The sequence below is a fragment of the Amborella trichopoda genome, chromosome 12 (genome assembly GCF_054954075.1).
Source record: "Amborella trichopoda isolate Santa Cruz 75 chromosome 12, AtrichopodaSantaCruz75HAP2 v2.0, whole genome shotgun sequence".
Classification (NCBI taxonomy): Eukaryota; Viridiplantae; Streptophyta; class Magnoliopsida; order Amborellales; family Amborellaceae; genus Amborella; species Amborella trichopoda.
The window spans coordinates 1,001,027-1,016,864 of record NC_142347.1 but is presented as its reverse complement, the minus strand read 5'-3'; the positions used below and the strand labels follow the sequence as shown (position 1 = coordinate 1,016,864).

The 15,838-nt window shown below is 35.3% G+C and overlaps 1 protein-coding gene across 1 annotated transcript; it reads right to left on the bottom strand.

Annotated features, from left to right (window-relative positions):
• Positions 1-72: 72 nt before the first annotated feature.
• LOC18427469 (protein STRUBBELIG-RECEPTOR FAMILY 6) lies at positions 73-14,158 on the bottom strand. The gene is made up of 16 exons (XM_006836518.4): positions 13,868-14,158; positions 12,350-12,482; positions 12,139-12,210; positions 11,918-11,983; positions 11,756-11,827; positions 11,447-11,518; positions 10,216-10,287; positions 10,064-10,129; positions 9,866-9,931; positions 9,343-9,650; positions 4,255-4,541; positions 3,411-3,682; positions 2,732-2,867; positions 2,039-2,175; positions 1,654-1,810; positions 73-690 (listed from the first exon to the last, which is right to left on the bottom strand). Exons 1-16 carry the CDS (start codon positions 13,962-13,964, stop codon positions 538-540), a joined length of 2,166 nt encoding a protein of 721 aa, XP_006836581.1. The 5' UTR covers positions 13,965-14,158; the 3' UTR covers positions 73-537.
• Positions 14,159-15,838: the final 1,680 nt, after the last annotated feature.

The following is a 15,838-nucleotide window of genomic DNA, read 5'->3' as shown; positions in this document are numbered from 1 at the left end:
CAAAACACCAGTAGGGGCATTTAATACCTGATAATGCAAGAAAAAGTAAACACTTCCTTGGACAATGCAAAAAAAAATGAAACACTTCAAGAGTTTTGATTGATTCTATCTTCTCGTACCAAAAGTAGGTGGTCTTACATAATACAATAGTATACAATTCTAATTATATAGACAGCACCTTTCAATCTTCTATGCCTCAGTCTCCCTCTCTCCCCCCTTTAACTTCTGATTTAAAACATCTACAAAGTTTTAACAGGTTCAAGGCAATAAAGAAAAGGATCACAATATAGACACTCTCCACAAGAGATCCATGTTCCTTCTCCCTACAAACATTACCAAATATCATTTGTTTTCTTTTCTCAAATAAATGAGCACAAAAACTAACATACATTCAATAAACAACAAGAGCCCTCCTCCCTCTCCAACACCATCCTCCCTGAAATCAACCCTTGTGTTTCTTCGAACGGCACCCATAGGTTTTTTTCTAATGAAGAGCTTTTGGCATATGAATCCGTTCACCTTACTTCTCTAGCTGTTTTAAAGTGAGTATTCGTGGTTGTCGTGCTCCTCAGCCTTCCGTGAAGCTCCTGAATCTTCGCTGTTTGTACGCTTGCTCATACTTGCGCGCTGCACCAGCCTCACTAGTGCTTGCACCACCTCTGACATGGGCGGTCGGAATTCAGGCTCCGGCTGCCACGTATTCAGTATTATTTGTGTCATTACGGTAAGCAGAGAGTTGGGGATTGAAATGGGCCCTATACATCTCTCTCTCTGAAACACCACTTCTACACACTCCCCCTCAACATCTCTCTGATAGTTCTCTCTCGACATCACACACTGTGCTCTCACTCTCTCTCTTGATAGGTCTCTCTTGACATCACATACTATGCTCTCTCTCTCTCACACACACACACACAAACACAGAAAAAAAAGACAACTGTTCCACGCTACTTGTTACTACCTAGATGTTTCACGAGAGCAGAGAAAAAGTCCAACAAAGAACAAGAATTCTGAAGTAAAAGTTCAGTATAACTAAAACTCTAAAAGAAACAATACCTGTATAATTACTAATAATTCTTGAAAGATGAAACTACCGATAATTGGCTTTATTGCATTAACTGGTCAATTGGGTGCATGATTGGCAACTTGAAAGTACAGAAATTTTTCAAGAACGATCGAATCTTTTTGTAGGAAGAATAGTGAAAACTGTGGTATTTTATGAAAATCACATATTGCATAGTATAATAAATGTTTTGATAGCAGTTAAACACCCAAAAAAAGTAGTAAATCATGTTATATTAAAATGAAAAAAAGATTAAGGGAAATGCTTTCGTAACATCGCAGGTGTAATCCACCCATGATGCACCTCCAAAACCCACCATGGAGATGGATTGAGGTCCCAAAATTTCATAAATCCGGCTATTTTACTTCAAAGATCAAGGATCTGAAAACAATAAAAAATCCATTTGGAGCCCTAAAAATGCTCCATGTTGACTGCTGTCTCAACATCGGTTGTGGACTATCCATTTCAGGATATTGACCCGACCCCCCATTTCAACATCTGATTCTGTGGTAGTCATCACTGGAATAAAACTGCAGTTTCATAGAAACTGGACACAAATAATAATATTCTCTCATGATAATAATGTTTACCTGGACACAAAGAGCAACCACATCAGCAAACCGAGAAAGTGATTTGACAGGGTAGAGTTCCTTGAGCCCTGGATCCACCATCTTTGACAATGCATCAATGTCGTGGAGCTGGGGTGTTGCCCATCTCACCAAAGACTGCTCTGACCTTGCTTTCGAACTGATGTAACGAATTCATAGTTATAAAATGATAGCAATCAACATCTCTCTCTCTCTCTCTCTCTCTCTCTCTCTGTGGATTTTGCTTAATTAAAAAAGAATATTGCCAGTGCTTAGTTGGATGTTTCATTTAAAGAAGAAAAACATTCCTCAAGAAGTTGAGATCATTTTTATCAAATTATTGACAACATTGTTCAAACAAGTAATGGGCTTAAGAAATTCCACATACCTGTCAAATGGCTTACGACCTGTTAGAAGCTCAAGCATGGCCACACCAAAGCTGTAAACATCACTCTTCATAGTATACACGCCAGACATGGCAACCTCAGGAGCACTGTATCCCGAGCCTTGGTTCTGATTAGAGGCCTATTGCATAGCCAAAAAAATAATGATAATAATGAGTTCTGTGAACACTTTTGTTTCTCATAAACAATAATTCAGGGATTTCCCTTCCCTTTCAGAAGCTTGTTTAACACAATATAGATCCTGTGGTCAGTCTTTTATGTCAATTGCTTTAGTTTTTTACTTTCCTGAAAGCAAACACATAATCTGTCTGTGTGTGCGTGCGCACATGTGCGTGTGCGTGTGCATGGAAAAATATACACACATTATATGGAAAAATGTACAATAAGACCATTTACTATTGGAACAAAAAGAGCACAAAGATCCCTAGTCGTCAACTGTGAAATTGGGAGGGGTGCAACATTCAGCACACTCAAAAGTTGGGAGAAAACTTCCCTTGACCTTTGTGCCGAGAATGACACAACCCACCTGTCTGATGTTACATACAAGAGTTTGGGGTGCTTTTGATCTTTGTGCAGAAAAGGTAATGGTCTCATTGTATACAAACTCTACATATATATGCATGTAGCTATGAATGAGCTTGAATGTGCATGTCATGATAACAGCATGGAATGTCTACCTCACTATCTGGGTTAGCAACAAAATCTCCCAGTCCACAGTCGGATAGATGAGGATTGAACTCATTGTCCAGCAAAATGTTGGCAGACTTGAAGTTCTTGTGAACAACCGATGGTGAGCAGACTTCATGTAAGTACCTGAAAGTAACGATATAGAACTCTTAAATTGCTGAAAAAACAAAGAATTCCTGAGTATGCTACAATCGAATGAGCTATTCAAAACCATAGTTCATTGGGGTAATGATTGTGCAATATAATGGATGGCAGTGGAGAGAGAGTGAAACCCATCAGAAAGCGGCACATACCCGAATGGTTGGTCAGTATCTCTCCCCATCAACATCCATTATAACCTAGGAGGTTTAGCCCTGATAACTCCAATTAAAATTATATTTCGCACTGATAACTCTATTTAAAGTTGTGAATTGAAAAAGAAAAAAGACAATAACATGTGTTTATTTTGAAGTGGAAACATGTTAGGATTGACAATCCTTGAATAAAACACGTGAGATATCCAGAAAAGTATCAGTATGAAATGAATGACTTTGAGCTCCCTATTTTATTATATTGGCTCTTTCATTGAGTTATTCACTATATAATTAGAGAAACCAATGCGAATCATGAAATTGCCCTTGCACAAAGTTACGGACTTACTAATAAAGGCATAAAAAGTTAAGGACTTACTCTAGAGCCCGAGCTGTGCCAAGAGCAATCTTAACACGGGTGTTCCATGTGAGTGGCCTACTGAATTCATCAGAGAGGTGAAGATAATCATGTAGTGAACCATTCTTGAGGAATTCATAGACAAGAAGATACTGGCCATGCTCCGAAGAATATCCCACCAACTCTGTTATGTTTGGATGGTGTAGCTGTGAAATATTAGAAACTGCTTCCATAAATTCTTCAGGTTCTTGGTTTGGAAGCGCTGAAGAATCAATCTTCTTTACAGCGAGAACCTAATACTCAAAAAATACAAGAAAAATAAAAAAGATCAAACTTATCCCGAAAAACAGATGAAAAAAAGAGAGTAAAAAAAAAGTACCAGATACAAAGAACATAAGGCTGAAACATTAGAACAAACATGAATGAATGAGAAACCACAGAGAGCGAGATTCTGCATGGTTCAGTTACACTGCATATCATATATGCCGCAAACACAGGAAAAGATATCAATATCTTCTAAACAGAAGATTAAATTCTAACCCTGCTTTTGGCTTGTCTGATTCTACAGCACACCAAAAGGATCTGATCAATTTGCAACAATAATTCCTTAGGCATATAATTTAGCCAACTTTACATAGGCATGCTGATGATCATGTGAATTAATCCATGATGGAACTTAGACGAGGTTACGAGACAAATAATCTGTCAGTGATCCAAGGCATTTTGACGAATATAAGAGACCATATGCATAAACAATTAACAAAACCCATCAACCAACATGAATCAAGTTTAGGTTTTCCTTTTTTCAATAAGCAACATGAATATAGTTTTTTGACTAGTCATCCAATTGAGAATAAAGCCTTACCTTTCCATCAGGAAATTGTGCTCTATAAACACGTCCAATGGAGCCCTCACCAATAAGGTTATCAATGCCAAAGCTGCCTGTGGCTATCTGCAAGTCTGCTATTGAATATGGGTTGGCACTTATTGGAGCTTTTTTCTCTCTTTTAGGCTTAACAGTGATTTTGTTTGCAGCAAATTCTTCCTCATCAAATGATTTGTGCCTCTCCATGGGAGGAGGTTTAAGAGCAATAGAAGCTGGTTGGATCGAGGCAGTGTCGATTGATGAAGATGGTTGTATAGACTTCATTTCTGCCCAATAGAAAGTGGTTAGAGAATAGACTATACCAAGATGAATTCATTTTTCTTGGAAGACAACCTATATCAAGATGATAAAAATACCATACTCAAATATTATTATGAGATCGCACTCAAACAACTAGTGGACAAATGGAATTTCCGCCAAGTATTTTGTAGCCTGTAAAGTCTAAACCTCAAATCTATATAAAATTGAGACTTTTGATATTTTGATAAAGATTGACAACTTTGGGAATAAAGGAGAAAATGAAAAGTGCAACGAGAGATAATTATGGTTGGGGAACAACAAAAATAGGAAAAGTTTGGATTATTAAAAGATAAATAAGTACTTTTATTATGTTTGAAGAATAGGCAGAGCTTCACTGTAATGACTGGGTGACAAATTTTCTCATCCCTGGGTAGTGACAAACTTGAATGTGGTCATAAAGGTAAGAAACTGTGTACCAGAAAAAAAAAGGTAATGCGATCCCTTGTCCAAGGGAAGTAACAAGACTGCGAAAATAGCTAAACCATATGAGCAGTCTCACTCCAGAGAGAATTAAATTTACATCTTGAGGCACACAAACAGGTACATCATCACTATGATAGAGCTTTTTGAAAATTTCTAGGAGCGGTGTACCTATCCAATGGCATATCTCTTGACCAGAATAAGGCACAGGAAATTACACCTTTTTCCCTAAACAACTAAATGAGCTGTTGCATTAATAAGATACGATTAACCTTCACATTCAAAACCAAACGATAAAACAAACCTTGCACAGTTTATGCACAATTTAAAATGTATAGTGTTGCAACTATATCACATTCGTTATGACAAAAGGTGTGTTTGCGGATTAGCCTTCCCACAAGGATGGCTGGTGCAAATCAAAACACAATCGCCCATATGTTACAAGGAAGCTGACACAGGTCTCAAGTTTTGACATGGATACGTATTGTAGACAATGTCTTAAAAAAATTAAGAGTGTGAGACACAACATGTTCATACAGATCTATACTGTATGGGAGTGACACATCCCGAATTCTCAAATAAGACACATGACTAACAGTAAGACGTGTGTCTTAAATTGAGACAGAGTGTCATATGGTAGACACTCACCAGTTTCCTTTTTCGTTTTTATGTACATAATACATAATACATATTAGTATAAAAATAGGAAAATATCAATTAAAGGGTCAAATTACGATAGAAAATCATTAGAGGTATCAAACCATCCTATTTAAAATTAGGAGCATTGCTTTATAAGTTCCATTTCACTCAGGTGCCTATTAAAAAAAAGTAAAAAATGACCAAATTGCCCTTGTTCGGGATTGGAAGCCCTAAATAAGCAAGCGCTTCTGGTAATTTAACCCAGTTAAGTGACCTGAGTCAAATAATGAAAATTCCCATGGTTCATCAGAATTAGCAACGTTCAACAACCAAATGACAAAAAAACCCCTAGTTGTTCAAGGTTAGTGTTCTTTTTTCTTTTTTCAATTGAAAGTCCTGGTTGCAAATGCTAAACCCAAAGAATAAAGGATATTTTTGTCATTTTCTCTGGCCACTCAATTGAGAACCAAATTACCAAAATTCCCTTGCTTGTTCAGGTTCCCAATCCTAAATAGAGGCAATTTAGTCATTTTGTACTCTATTGTTCCAAGAGGTACGTGAGTGAAATGAAACTTAAAAAATAACATTCTTAAATTAAATAAGATGATTTCACACCTTTAATGATTTGTAAGGTAATTTGACCCTTTAACTGATATTTTCCTTATAAATAATTCTAGTAATTTACACATATATCCTCCTAAAGTCCCATTACCAAAAAAATACCAAAATTGTCATATTATTATGTCTGTACTCAATTTGTTTGCATTTTAAAAAATGATGATATTGCCCCTACTTTGGATTTTGGGAACCCGAAGTTTAAGATTTATATATACCCAACCAATGAGGCCTACAAGGAGGCGTAAGAAAACTTTGGGATCTCAAGTCCAAAGTATTTTAGTTGAGCAAATACTTCGGAACTTGAAATTCCAAAGTTTTCTTTATCAAATTTAAACAATTCCAAAGTATTTATCCAACTAAAATACTTCGGATTTCAAGTTCCCAAGTGTTTGCTCAACTAAAATACTTCGGATTTTCAAATTCCAAAGTATTCTTAAGCCTCCCTACAGTATAAATGTTCAACTTCGGATTCTCAAAATCCAAAGTAGGGGGCAAATTGTCACTTTTGAAAAATTATGAACAAATTGGGATAGACGTAATAACATAAAATTTTTGGTATTTTAAAATAACAAGATTTTAGGAGGATATACGTGTATATTACAAAAAAAATTATTATAATTTATTACCACTTACATATTACTCCTAAGAATTGTTTAATACTAGTAGTAACAATATGAAAAGAGGAGAACTCAGCATATAAACTACTACTACTTGAAAATTTACAATTACTAATCCAGACAAGTGTGGCTTACATCTGAGAGCTAGATGCCTCACGGATTGCATGTCTCATGACCATTGTAGGAAAAACAGGCCGGTTAGAACTGGAACCGGCCGGTTAGCTCGGAACTGCTAGGGTTCCGAGTCCGGTTAGGGGCGGTTTTGGGCATCTCTTAGCCTAGGGTACAACCCCACAAAATTTCGGGCCCATAACCGGGCGGTTAGGGGTCGAACTAGCCATGTTTTGGTCAAACTGACCAATTTTGCTACTAACCGAACCGGTTAGCGGATATAACAGCTTTTATGAACAAATAACAATATACTTAAAATAACGGCCATTATTTGATGCAGGAATTCACGGGTTGATTTTTTCAAGCTTTCTTTATTCATTTTCTTGCCATTTTTCATGACTTGTAGCTGTAAAACACGATTTATTGTCTATAAAACAAGAAAATTCGAATAGCCAATGGTTTTTGCTGAAATTTGAGGGCTTTTAATCCTAATCAAATCATCTACCATATGCCTCCTTCAATTTGTTCAAAAAACAAAATATTGGGGGCTGATTTTCGCCAGAAAAGCTGCTGCTCGAAGAACTTGTGTTCGATAAAAAAAAACAGATTTTGGAACGATTTTTTGGCCCTTTTTTATCAAATTGATTTGTGTATTTTGATCATCAAGGCTTCATCTATCACATAAGATAGGTAAGCTTATTTATTATTGAGTAAATATTTTTATATGAATTTTTTTCTTGCTCGATTTCACAGATATGAATTTTCCACGATTTTTCAATTAAATAAAAAATACTGAATATTTTTCAATTAAAGGCTTGTGCGTTGATTTGTTCAATTATCCAAACATTTACTGTCGTTTCTTGCTTGAAATGTTGCTCAATTTTAGAAGTTCTTGCAAAATCAATTTTTCCAAAAAAAATATTTTTCTTAATAAAATTATTATTTTTTATGAATATGGAAAGTGTTTTTCTATTTTCTTAATAAAATAATATTTTTTGATAAATTTATTTATTTTGATAAAAATATATTGTTTTAATTAATATGACAATCTTGTGACATCTTGTCTTTTACAAATGAAATTCTAGATGGACATGTAAAAGTTGGTGGATCAATTTCTTTTCCATTGTTTCTAATTGTGATTAGCAGTATCTTGAAGTGTTGTAAAACTTGAAACTAGAGTGCGTAAACATATATGTGTGCTTATATTTTTTAGTAATAAGCATAGACGAATGTAATGTTTCCGCAACACCTGAACATCTAGAGTGCATATTTACACTGGGGTAATACATTGGTGGTAAGGTGTTGTAAACTTATTATCAGACTGCATTCTAGGAAACAAAACGATTTATGTGACTTGCTTGGGATCATGTACATGATCGTAGTATTCAAATATTTAACTTACATAAAAAGTTGTTTTAATTTTATTTTTGTAAGATAAATGTATGTAATAATATACACGTAATCTAAGCTTTCCTAATTTTTTATTTTTTTAAAATTTTTTTGGGGGTTCTTGACCCTTTTTTTTTTAAAAAAAAAAAAATCTACTTCACCGATTAGTCCGGTTCCGGTTCTAACCGCTCCCAGGCCCATGTCCAGTTACCATTCCGGTTCAATTTTGCAAACACTGCTCATGACTAAGACATGCGATCTCACAACTTAGACATGCGATTTTAATTACTAAGACATGTGTCGTGAAACTGTGACACTGATGTCTAATGGTTTAGACATCTATATTGTACATCTGAGACAAGCAGTCTCACAAAGATGCAATGTTGGAGTGTTGGGTCATGAAGAAAAATACCAAAACAGCCCTAAAACTAGTAAACCCACTGTTGCATGCCTTGTCAGCATGTCTGTTTCAAACTCTAAATGCGTCAGACATGGCTTTCAATGCTACAATCCATAATCATTTGGCATTCACAAATTAGAATGGAGCCGAGTGGTAAGGAACGAAAATTGGGGTCACAAGCCTTCAAACTAGACTAGAGAACTATTCATCTTGGTGGAGTCACAACACCAAGTCCTCAAACATCTCGATCTTTGCCTTGTCTATGTTGTCCTTGCATGCTATATTTCAGGAATGAATAAATTCTAGGCACATAGAAAGAAGAAACTACAAATCTTGCAAAGCAAAGGTTATCATAAAGCACCGAACACCTTTGCACCTAGATCATGGCATAGAGCAAATACATATACAAGCAAGACAGTAATGGCCAAAACAAATACCCAAGCCCCGATGTTGCCAACCGCACTCGCACTGTGAATTATACAGATAAAAGTAGTCATTGAAACAAGGGACAAATTGTAAACAAAGCTACTAAATAAAGCAATTCACATGCAAAGAAAAGAAAAAAGCGATCACCTTTAATATCATTGGAGACAAGGGGTGTAAATGGCTGATCATGGCTTTGCTTCTCTACAAGTCCACCTTTCTTTGATCTCTTCCTCACTAAAAAGAATGCTAAAATCCCACCAATAACCAAAATCGTTATCACTATTCCAGCTATTCCTCCACCACTCAAACCTGATTTATTGCTACCTCCACCAGAATTTGATGGACTGTTACCACCCCCTGACTTATGGCCTGGGCTGGCCCGACGCCCAGGAGGTGGAGTTGAGTATGGAGGAGGAGGTGGGGCAGGTCCAGATGTCCACGAATTACCATCCTTCCTGCAAGAACATAAGGAAATGTCTTGAATCACTTAGCAATTACGCTAATAACAAAAATAAAAGAAAAAAGCAAGATGCGTTACTAAACAAGAAATGACTAATGAGTTACATTGAGATTTGGCAGAAGAACTTGGTGAACCCAAATAACACAATGTGATCAAACCTATCATCAACAAACTCTGAAAGATTGAAATGAGTGAGGTGCAAATGCTTACTGGAAATTTCGTATGTTGTTTAATGAGCCAGGGATCCATCCACTGAAATGGTTATTTGCCACATTCCTGGTATTGACGAACATTAAACAAGAAAAGCTGAGAAGTTTTCCGATTATAACTGATGCAAATAGATTAGTTAACCAAGAAGAAAAAGCAAAAAGCAACCACATTTGAAGCACCATTAAATGGATCACTCACAGATTTTGAAGGGGAAGGTTGGCAAGGACATCAATGGGACCAGTAAACTGGTTGTCTTGCAAAGACCTGCACAATGATAATTGATAAACAATCAACCAAAGATGGAAACTATCTCAAGATGATAACATCAGAGGTTCTGACAGTTTTCTTACAGAGTGGTCAGACTTGTGAGAGAGCTGAAGCTTTCAGGAAGATTACCATTCAGACGATTAGAGGACAGATCCCTGACATATGGAGGAGAGCTTCAGAGACATCCTTAGAAAGTTCGAAAGATTGATATAATAATTAAACAGACAATCTGCATCATCAATGCAAGTGAAATTTCTCCCAAAAACCATAGCATGGAAGCATAAAATGTTTGATGTAACCTACCAAAGTTGTAAACTGGCTAGGAATAGTAACCAGTCCTATAGACCATATATGTATAGTTCTTGAAATGTATTAAAATAAAAACAGAAGCACCCCAGAAGTGAGAATGAGCATGCAAGCAAGAAAGGCCATGTTTTCATCTGTGCTTTTCGATTTTGCGTAAGAATTGTTTCTAGAGTAGGGACACAAATGACACATTCGACACAAATGACACATTCAGGTTGTGATACGACCTAGCCAGAAAGCCAAAAGAGCAGTCCAGACAGATAAGCACAAAAAATTGCTTTCACACAACAGCCATAAAATCTGAAGCAACAATTTACATGATGTATTCATGAGTTGTCATGTCTTTCTGTCAAAATAATGCATGTTATGAACATATGTGTGGCACAATAAGTTCCAACAAGAGAGACACCAATATGAGGATCATTAGTGTAGTTTACTCACTGTCCCATAGCTATTTAAACAGCCAAGACTCTTTAAAAATATAACGATTATTTGCAGTAAGAGAAGTGCCAAAACTAGATGTAATGTTTGGTTGACTGGGAATTGCTCTCTCTCTCTCTCTCTCTCTCTCTCTCTCTCTCTCTCTCTCTCTCTCTCTCTCTCTCACACACACACACACACACACACACACACACAGCTTTTAAAATCTTTTTTATGAAAAGAGTCATATCCTCATTGAGTTGTTTTGGCCTTGAACTCTTGTCTCCTATTTCACTACAGTTTTTATGTTTCATTACATAGATTTCCTCTTCTTTCTGTATTTTTTCTGTAAATTGTCATTTTCTTAATGGTTTTTTTGCCCCCAAAACCTGTCGCAATACAACGTATACCTTGGGGTCTCAGTTTTGCATTAAGGTAGTTTTAACCATGTCATTGTCAATGCAATGCTTTCGAGCAACATTTGGAAGAACAATAGGATGAAAGATGAAATGAACACAATACCTAGTGGCAGTCATAAAGCACAATCATCATAATATCCTAAACAAGAAAAGAGAGATAGTATCTCACAGAGTGGTGAGACTAGAAAGCTGCCCAAAGATGTCACTCAACTGACCCTGGAGTTGATTATGACCAATATTTCTGCATAACCACAGAATTCCACACTTCATTGACAGTTCCTAGATATAGTTATAAAATAAAATAAAAAATTGAAAGTCCATGAATTGCTTCCAAGATGGTTAGGATATTTAACACTTAGTTACTGGAAGAAAACATAAAATAAGGATGCATTTATTATAATAAAGAAAAGAAAAAGGAGGACGACAGCCAAGAAACTCACAATTGAGGAAGAAATAAAAGCATTCAGATGCCACTTACAGATATTGAAGAGCAGACATTTGCGCGATAGAATATTGGATGTTCCCGGTAAAAGAATTTTCTGCTAAATTTCTGCACATTCATATTTTCTCTTCAGATTATAGGTGGCAAATACAAATGGCTACAGAAAGGTAGTTCTCATCTCTAGTGCTCATAACTTACAGTCTTGAAAGATTTGGAGGAAGCTGATATGGTATGTCGTTTCCAAAATTGTTATTGCTCACATCACTACAAAGTTCAACAAACCATTATTTCATATCAAAACCTCTTTAAGATGAAAAAATTACGCAGGCATATCTCTATTTGAATGCTCTCTCTCTCTCTCTCTCTCTCTCTCTCTCTCACACACACACACACACACACACACACACACACAGACTCACAAGGTAGTTAGAGAAGTCAGACTGGTAAGCTGATAGCCCAATGAACCAGACAGTCCAAGACCTGATAATTTGCTGCTCAAGAAATGCATAAAAGGAAAACATATTAGAGATGACTATACTCAACTTACCACCCAAATGAGGAAAGGGTAGAAAATCTTGTACAGTAATGGAGAGAAATTATGTGACATGAAACATTGGAGAGATATCTTACAGTTCTGTAACTGAAGAACCAGAGCATGTGACCCCTCTCCAATTCTGCCCACAAGGATCGCCTCCATTAGAAGTCCAACCAGAGAGCTGACCAGGAGAGTTTAGGCTGTTGTACATGACATTAAGGGCAGAAACTGCAAAAGAAGAAAATTGATGGTCAAAAAAAGAGGTGCACAAGAAGAAAAAAGAGACTCAAAAAAGAGGTAGATTTAAGTGGGTGCATAAATAACATGTTGAGGGATATAAGAGAAACTAGATCAATACAGAAATTGAGCTCAAGTAAATGTTTTCATCAAGGGTAAGGAGAATATTCAGTGGCCTTACGCACACAATCAATCTCATGTGAGTAAGAAAATGGTGGGTCTTAGAACCGAAAATTCGGAAAAACAACATAATGAAGTATAAGCAATATAGGATGTTCTTGACTGAGATTCCGGAGCAACTAATTTTAGCTGACAGATACAACAGCGATGCAGAGACAGCAATAAACAACCAAAATGAAGCAAGTGTTATATAAAGCATACCAAAAACATTACCCAAGGAGTATGTACTTCTCTGTTTTAAAGCAGAAACCCACATGATCAACCTAAACTCGTCATATAATGTGTACCCCTTTAGTATTTGCAACAACTAAAACAAAGGGAATAAAAAATAACCCAAAATAGAAAAAGAAAGCCCAACATTTTTCATATCAAATTGACATATTAATATATTCACATTTACCATGCACTAAATCACCATAGAGTTCTGCAATAATTGAAACAGAGATTTCCAAAAATTCCTAAGAAGAAGAAGAAAAATCATCCTTAGAGTAGGATTCTAAAGAAATTCTCCGCGTTTTCTCCGCGTCAAGTAAATGGGGTTATATTCAAACTCAGGATTTGGTGATTACATCTACTTCCAATCAAGGATCCATCTCACAGTCCCCATCATGTGGGCAAATTTCAGCTAATAACACAATACCGTGATCTACATTTTCTCAAATTTCTGAAGCCCTAAATTAGAAATTCCCATAATTATAGTCAAATGAAATTACAAATCCGGCATTCTTCCACTCCACTGCTTAAAATGCAGAACAAGAAAAATAATGAAAAAAATAATTTTAACATGATATGATCAATGTTCTGAGAAAACCAAATAAAATTGAAGGGAAAAAAACACAGACGGGAAAAAAGAAGGAAATCCATTCAACATTTCATAACATCCACAGAGAAAAAACCAATACGATTCATTGAAAAAAAAAATCCCAATATTAGCGTAAATAAAAGGGGGAGAAGGGGCAAAAAATCCAATAAATCATAACCAAAGAGAGCTATTTTTTTTTTCTTTTTTTCTTTTTTTTCTGTTTTAAACGTTTGCAACAAAACAGAGCATCAATGAACAGGAATAAATACCCACCAAATGCTTAAGATATACAACAAATGCAGTCTTAAATGGCTGGTTGATACGTAACATTATCACCCATCAAAATGCAGGAGCAAAAATGCAAAGAAAAGCCATTGGAATGGTCACCACTCACCATCCGCTGCATCCGTGGCGCCATTAACAGAGCTCAGATTCAAAACCCAGTTGCAGAATAAGGAGAAGAAGATCAAAAACTGACCTTTCCTGCCCATCTTCTTACCACCTCAAAAGAAACCAGAGATGAATTAACGGCTATTTAAGCTCCTCTCTTCTTCTATTTCCACATTATATATATACATATATACGATTCAGAAAAATGCATGAAAAAAAGGCAATATAAAATGGAGAAAAGGGGGAAAATGTGAAGTTGTAAATGAATGAGATTGAGAAAAGCTCTCTCTGCAAGTCTCAACAGTGTCCTCAAGCTTTTTACTGTCTCTGCCTTTTAAGCACGGACAAAAAATACAAAAAAAAAAGAGGAGAGAGAAAGATAGATTTAGAGAGGGAGTAGACAAAAAAAGAGGAGAGAGAGAGAGAGAGCTTTTTAGAGAGAGAATGACCAAAAAGATGAGAGCACGTAAACTTTTCGGTAGATCCCCTTAAGTCAGTCATTAGTAAAAATGACTAAAATGCCCCTATTTGCAAATCATCGAAATACTCCTGATTATTTTTCGGGGAGAAGTGATATAACCGCGGCAGCAGGTGTGTCGTGGGTCTCTTCAACTTTAATCCGATCCGACCCCTCATATTATTTTATTTTTAATTTTTATAATATGAATTTTATGAACATGAAATTTGGTACTTGTTATCTTCTTGTTGGTGTGCATCTATAAAAATACTAAAAATAATTTTTTGATAAAATATAATGGCCAAAATATTTTTTCAAAAGTATTTTGATCACTTTATTTTATTGATAATATTTTTTTATATCATTTATAAGTGCGAGTTTAATAGAGGATTAGACGTCTAAAATTTGGTGTCAAAATGTTTTATGTAAAAAAATTAAAAATAAAATAGTATAGAGACGTGACATTGTGATTGTGGCAAATCTTAGCCCTCCAATCAGAATAAACGGTTGGATAAGAAGAAGCATATAAGTTTTATGTTGTAGGGGAAGAATAAAAAGCTTTTCTTAATTACAATACCCCTATACTTTTGGTGAAATAATAAACGAATAAATTTATATAAGGGTGGAGCCCTAAACAATCAAATTAAGGTGCACCTCAAAAGTTTTCTAGAATAAGTTATTTCAATGATGAAAAATCCTCGAATTCGATCATCTCAATTTCAAGAGGTATGGACATAAAAAAAAAATATTTCAAGTATAAAAAATAATGCATTTTGTAACATATTATTTAGACCATCAAATTTCAAGATTTTCAAGTATTTGTAGATTTGCTCGATCTACGCTATTTTTAAAATTTTTGATTTTATAATTAAAGATTATAATGAGATAGAGTAGACTTAGGTGGGCTAGCCATATGTGGTGCCAACTAAGTACATCACATATTATGAGGTATGAATTAATTCAAGTTGAAGGACTGAAAATGGCAAAAGATAAACCTAAAAAGATATGGTTGAAAGTTGTCCGATAAGATAATGGGTGCATTTTGTATAGAGCCTAGGCTCTAAACAATCAAATTAGAGCCTACCTTTAGATAGTATCGAGAAATGTGGTTTCAACACTAGAAATCTTTGTAATAGCCTTAAGATATATTTTTATTTTTATTTATAAATTTTAAAGCTTTAAAAATGGTGTAGATCTATAGATCTTTGAAAACTTAAAAATCTTAAAAATTGATGGTCAAAAAATACATTATTTTCAAAGCTTAAAATCAACTGTTTTCTTATGTCCATACATCTTGAGATCGAGATGATCAATTTGAGGACTTTTAGGTATCAAAACATTATCATCTAGCAAAATTTTTGAGATACGTTCGAATGTGATTGTTTAGAGCCTTAGCTGTATATAAACTTTTTCCCTTTTATAATTAGAGATGAAAATGAATTTTCAGACCATCATAAAGATTGATGATACTGAAACAAAATATTTCAGCATTATTTGAAGATACACTTTAATCTGATT

What these genes read in the sequence shown, in the direction of transcription:
- LOC18427469 (XM_006836518.4), bottom strand. Translation starts at nt 13,964, where the DNA reads ATGGGCAGGAAAGGTCAGTTTTTGATCTTCTTCTCCTTATTCTGCAAC. An exon ending in CTTTCTAGTCTCACCACTCT is followed by an intron (nt 10,288 to 11,446) that starts GTGAGATACTAT and finishes TCCATATGTCAG; the next exon opens with GGATCTGTCCTCTAATCGTC. An exon ending in TTGCTAACCCAGATAGTGAG is followed by an intron (nt 2,176 to 2,731) that starts GTAGACATTCCA and finishes GCTATGCAATAG; the next exon opens with GCCTCTAATCAGAACCAAGG.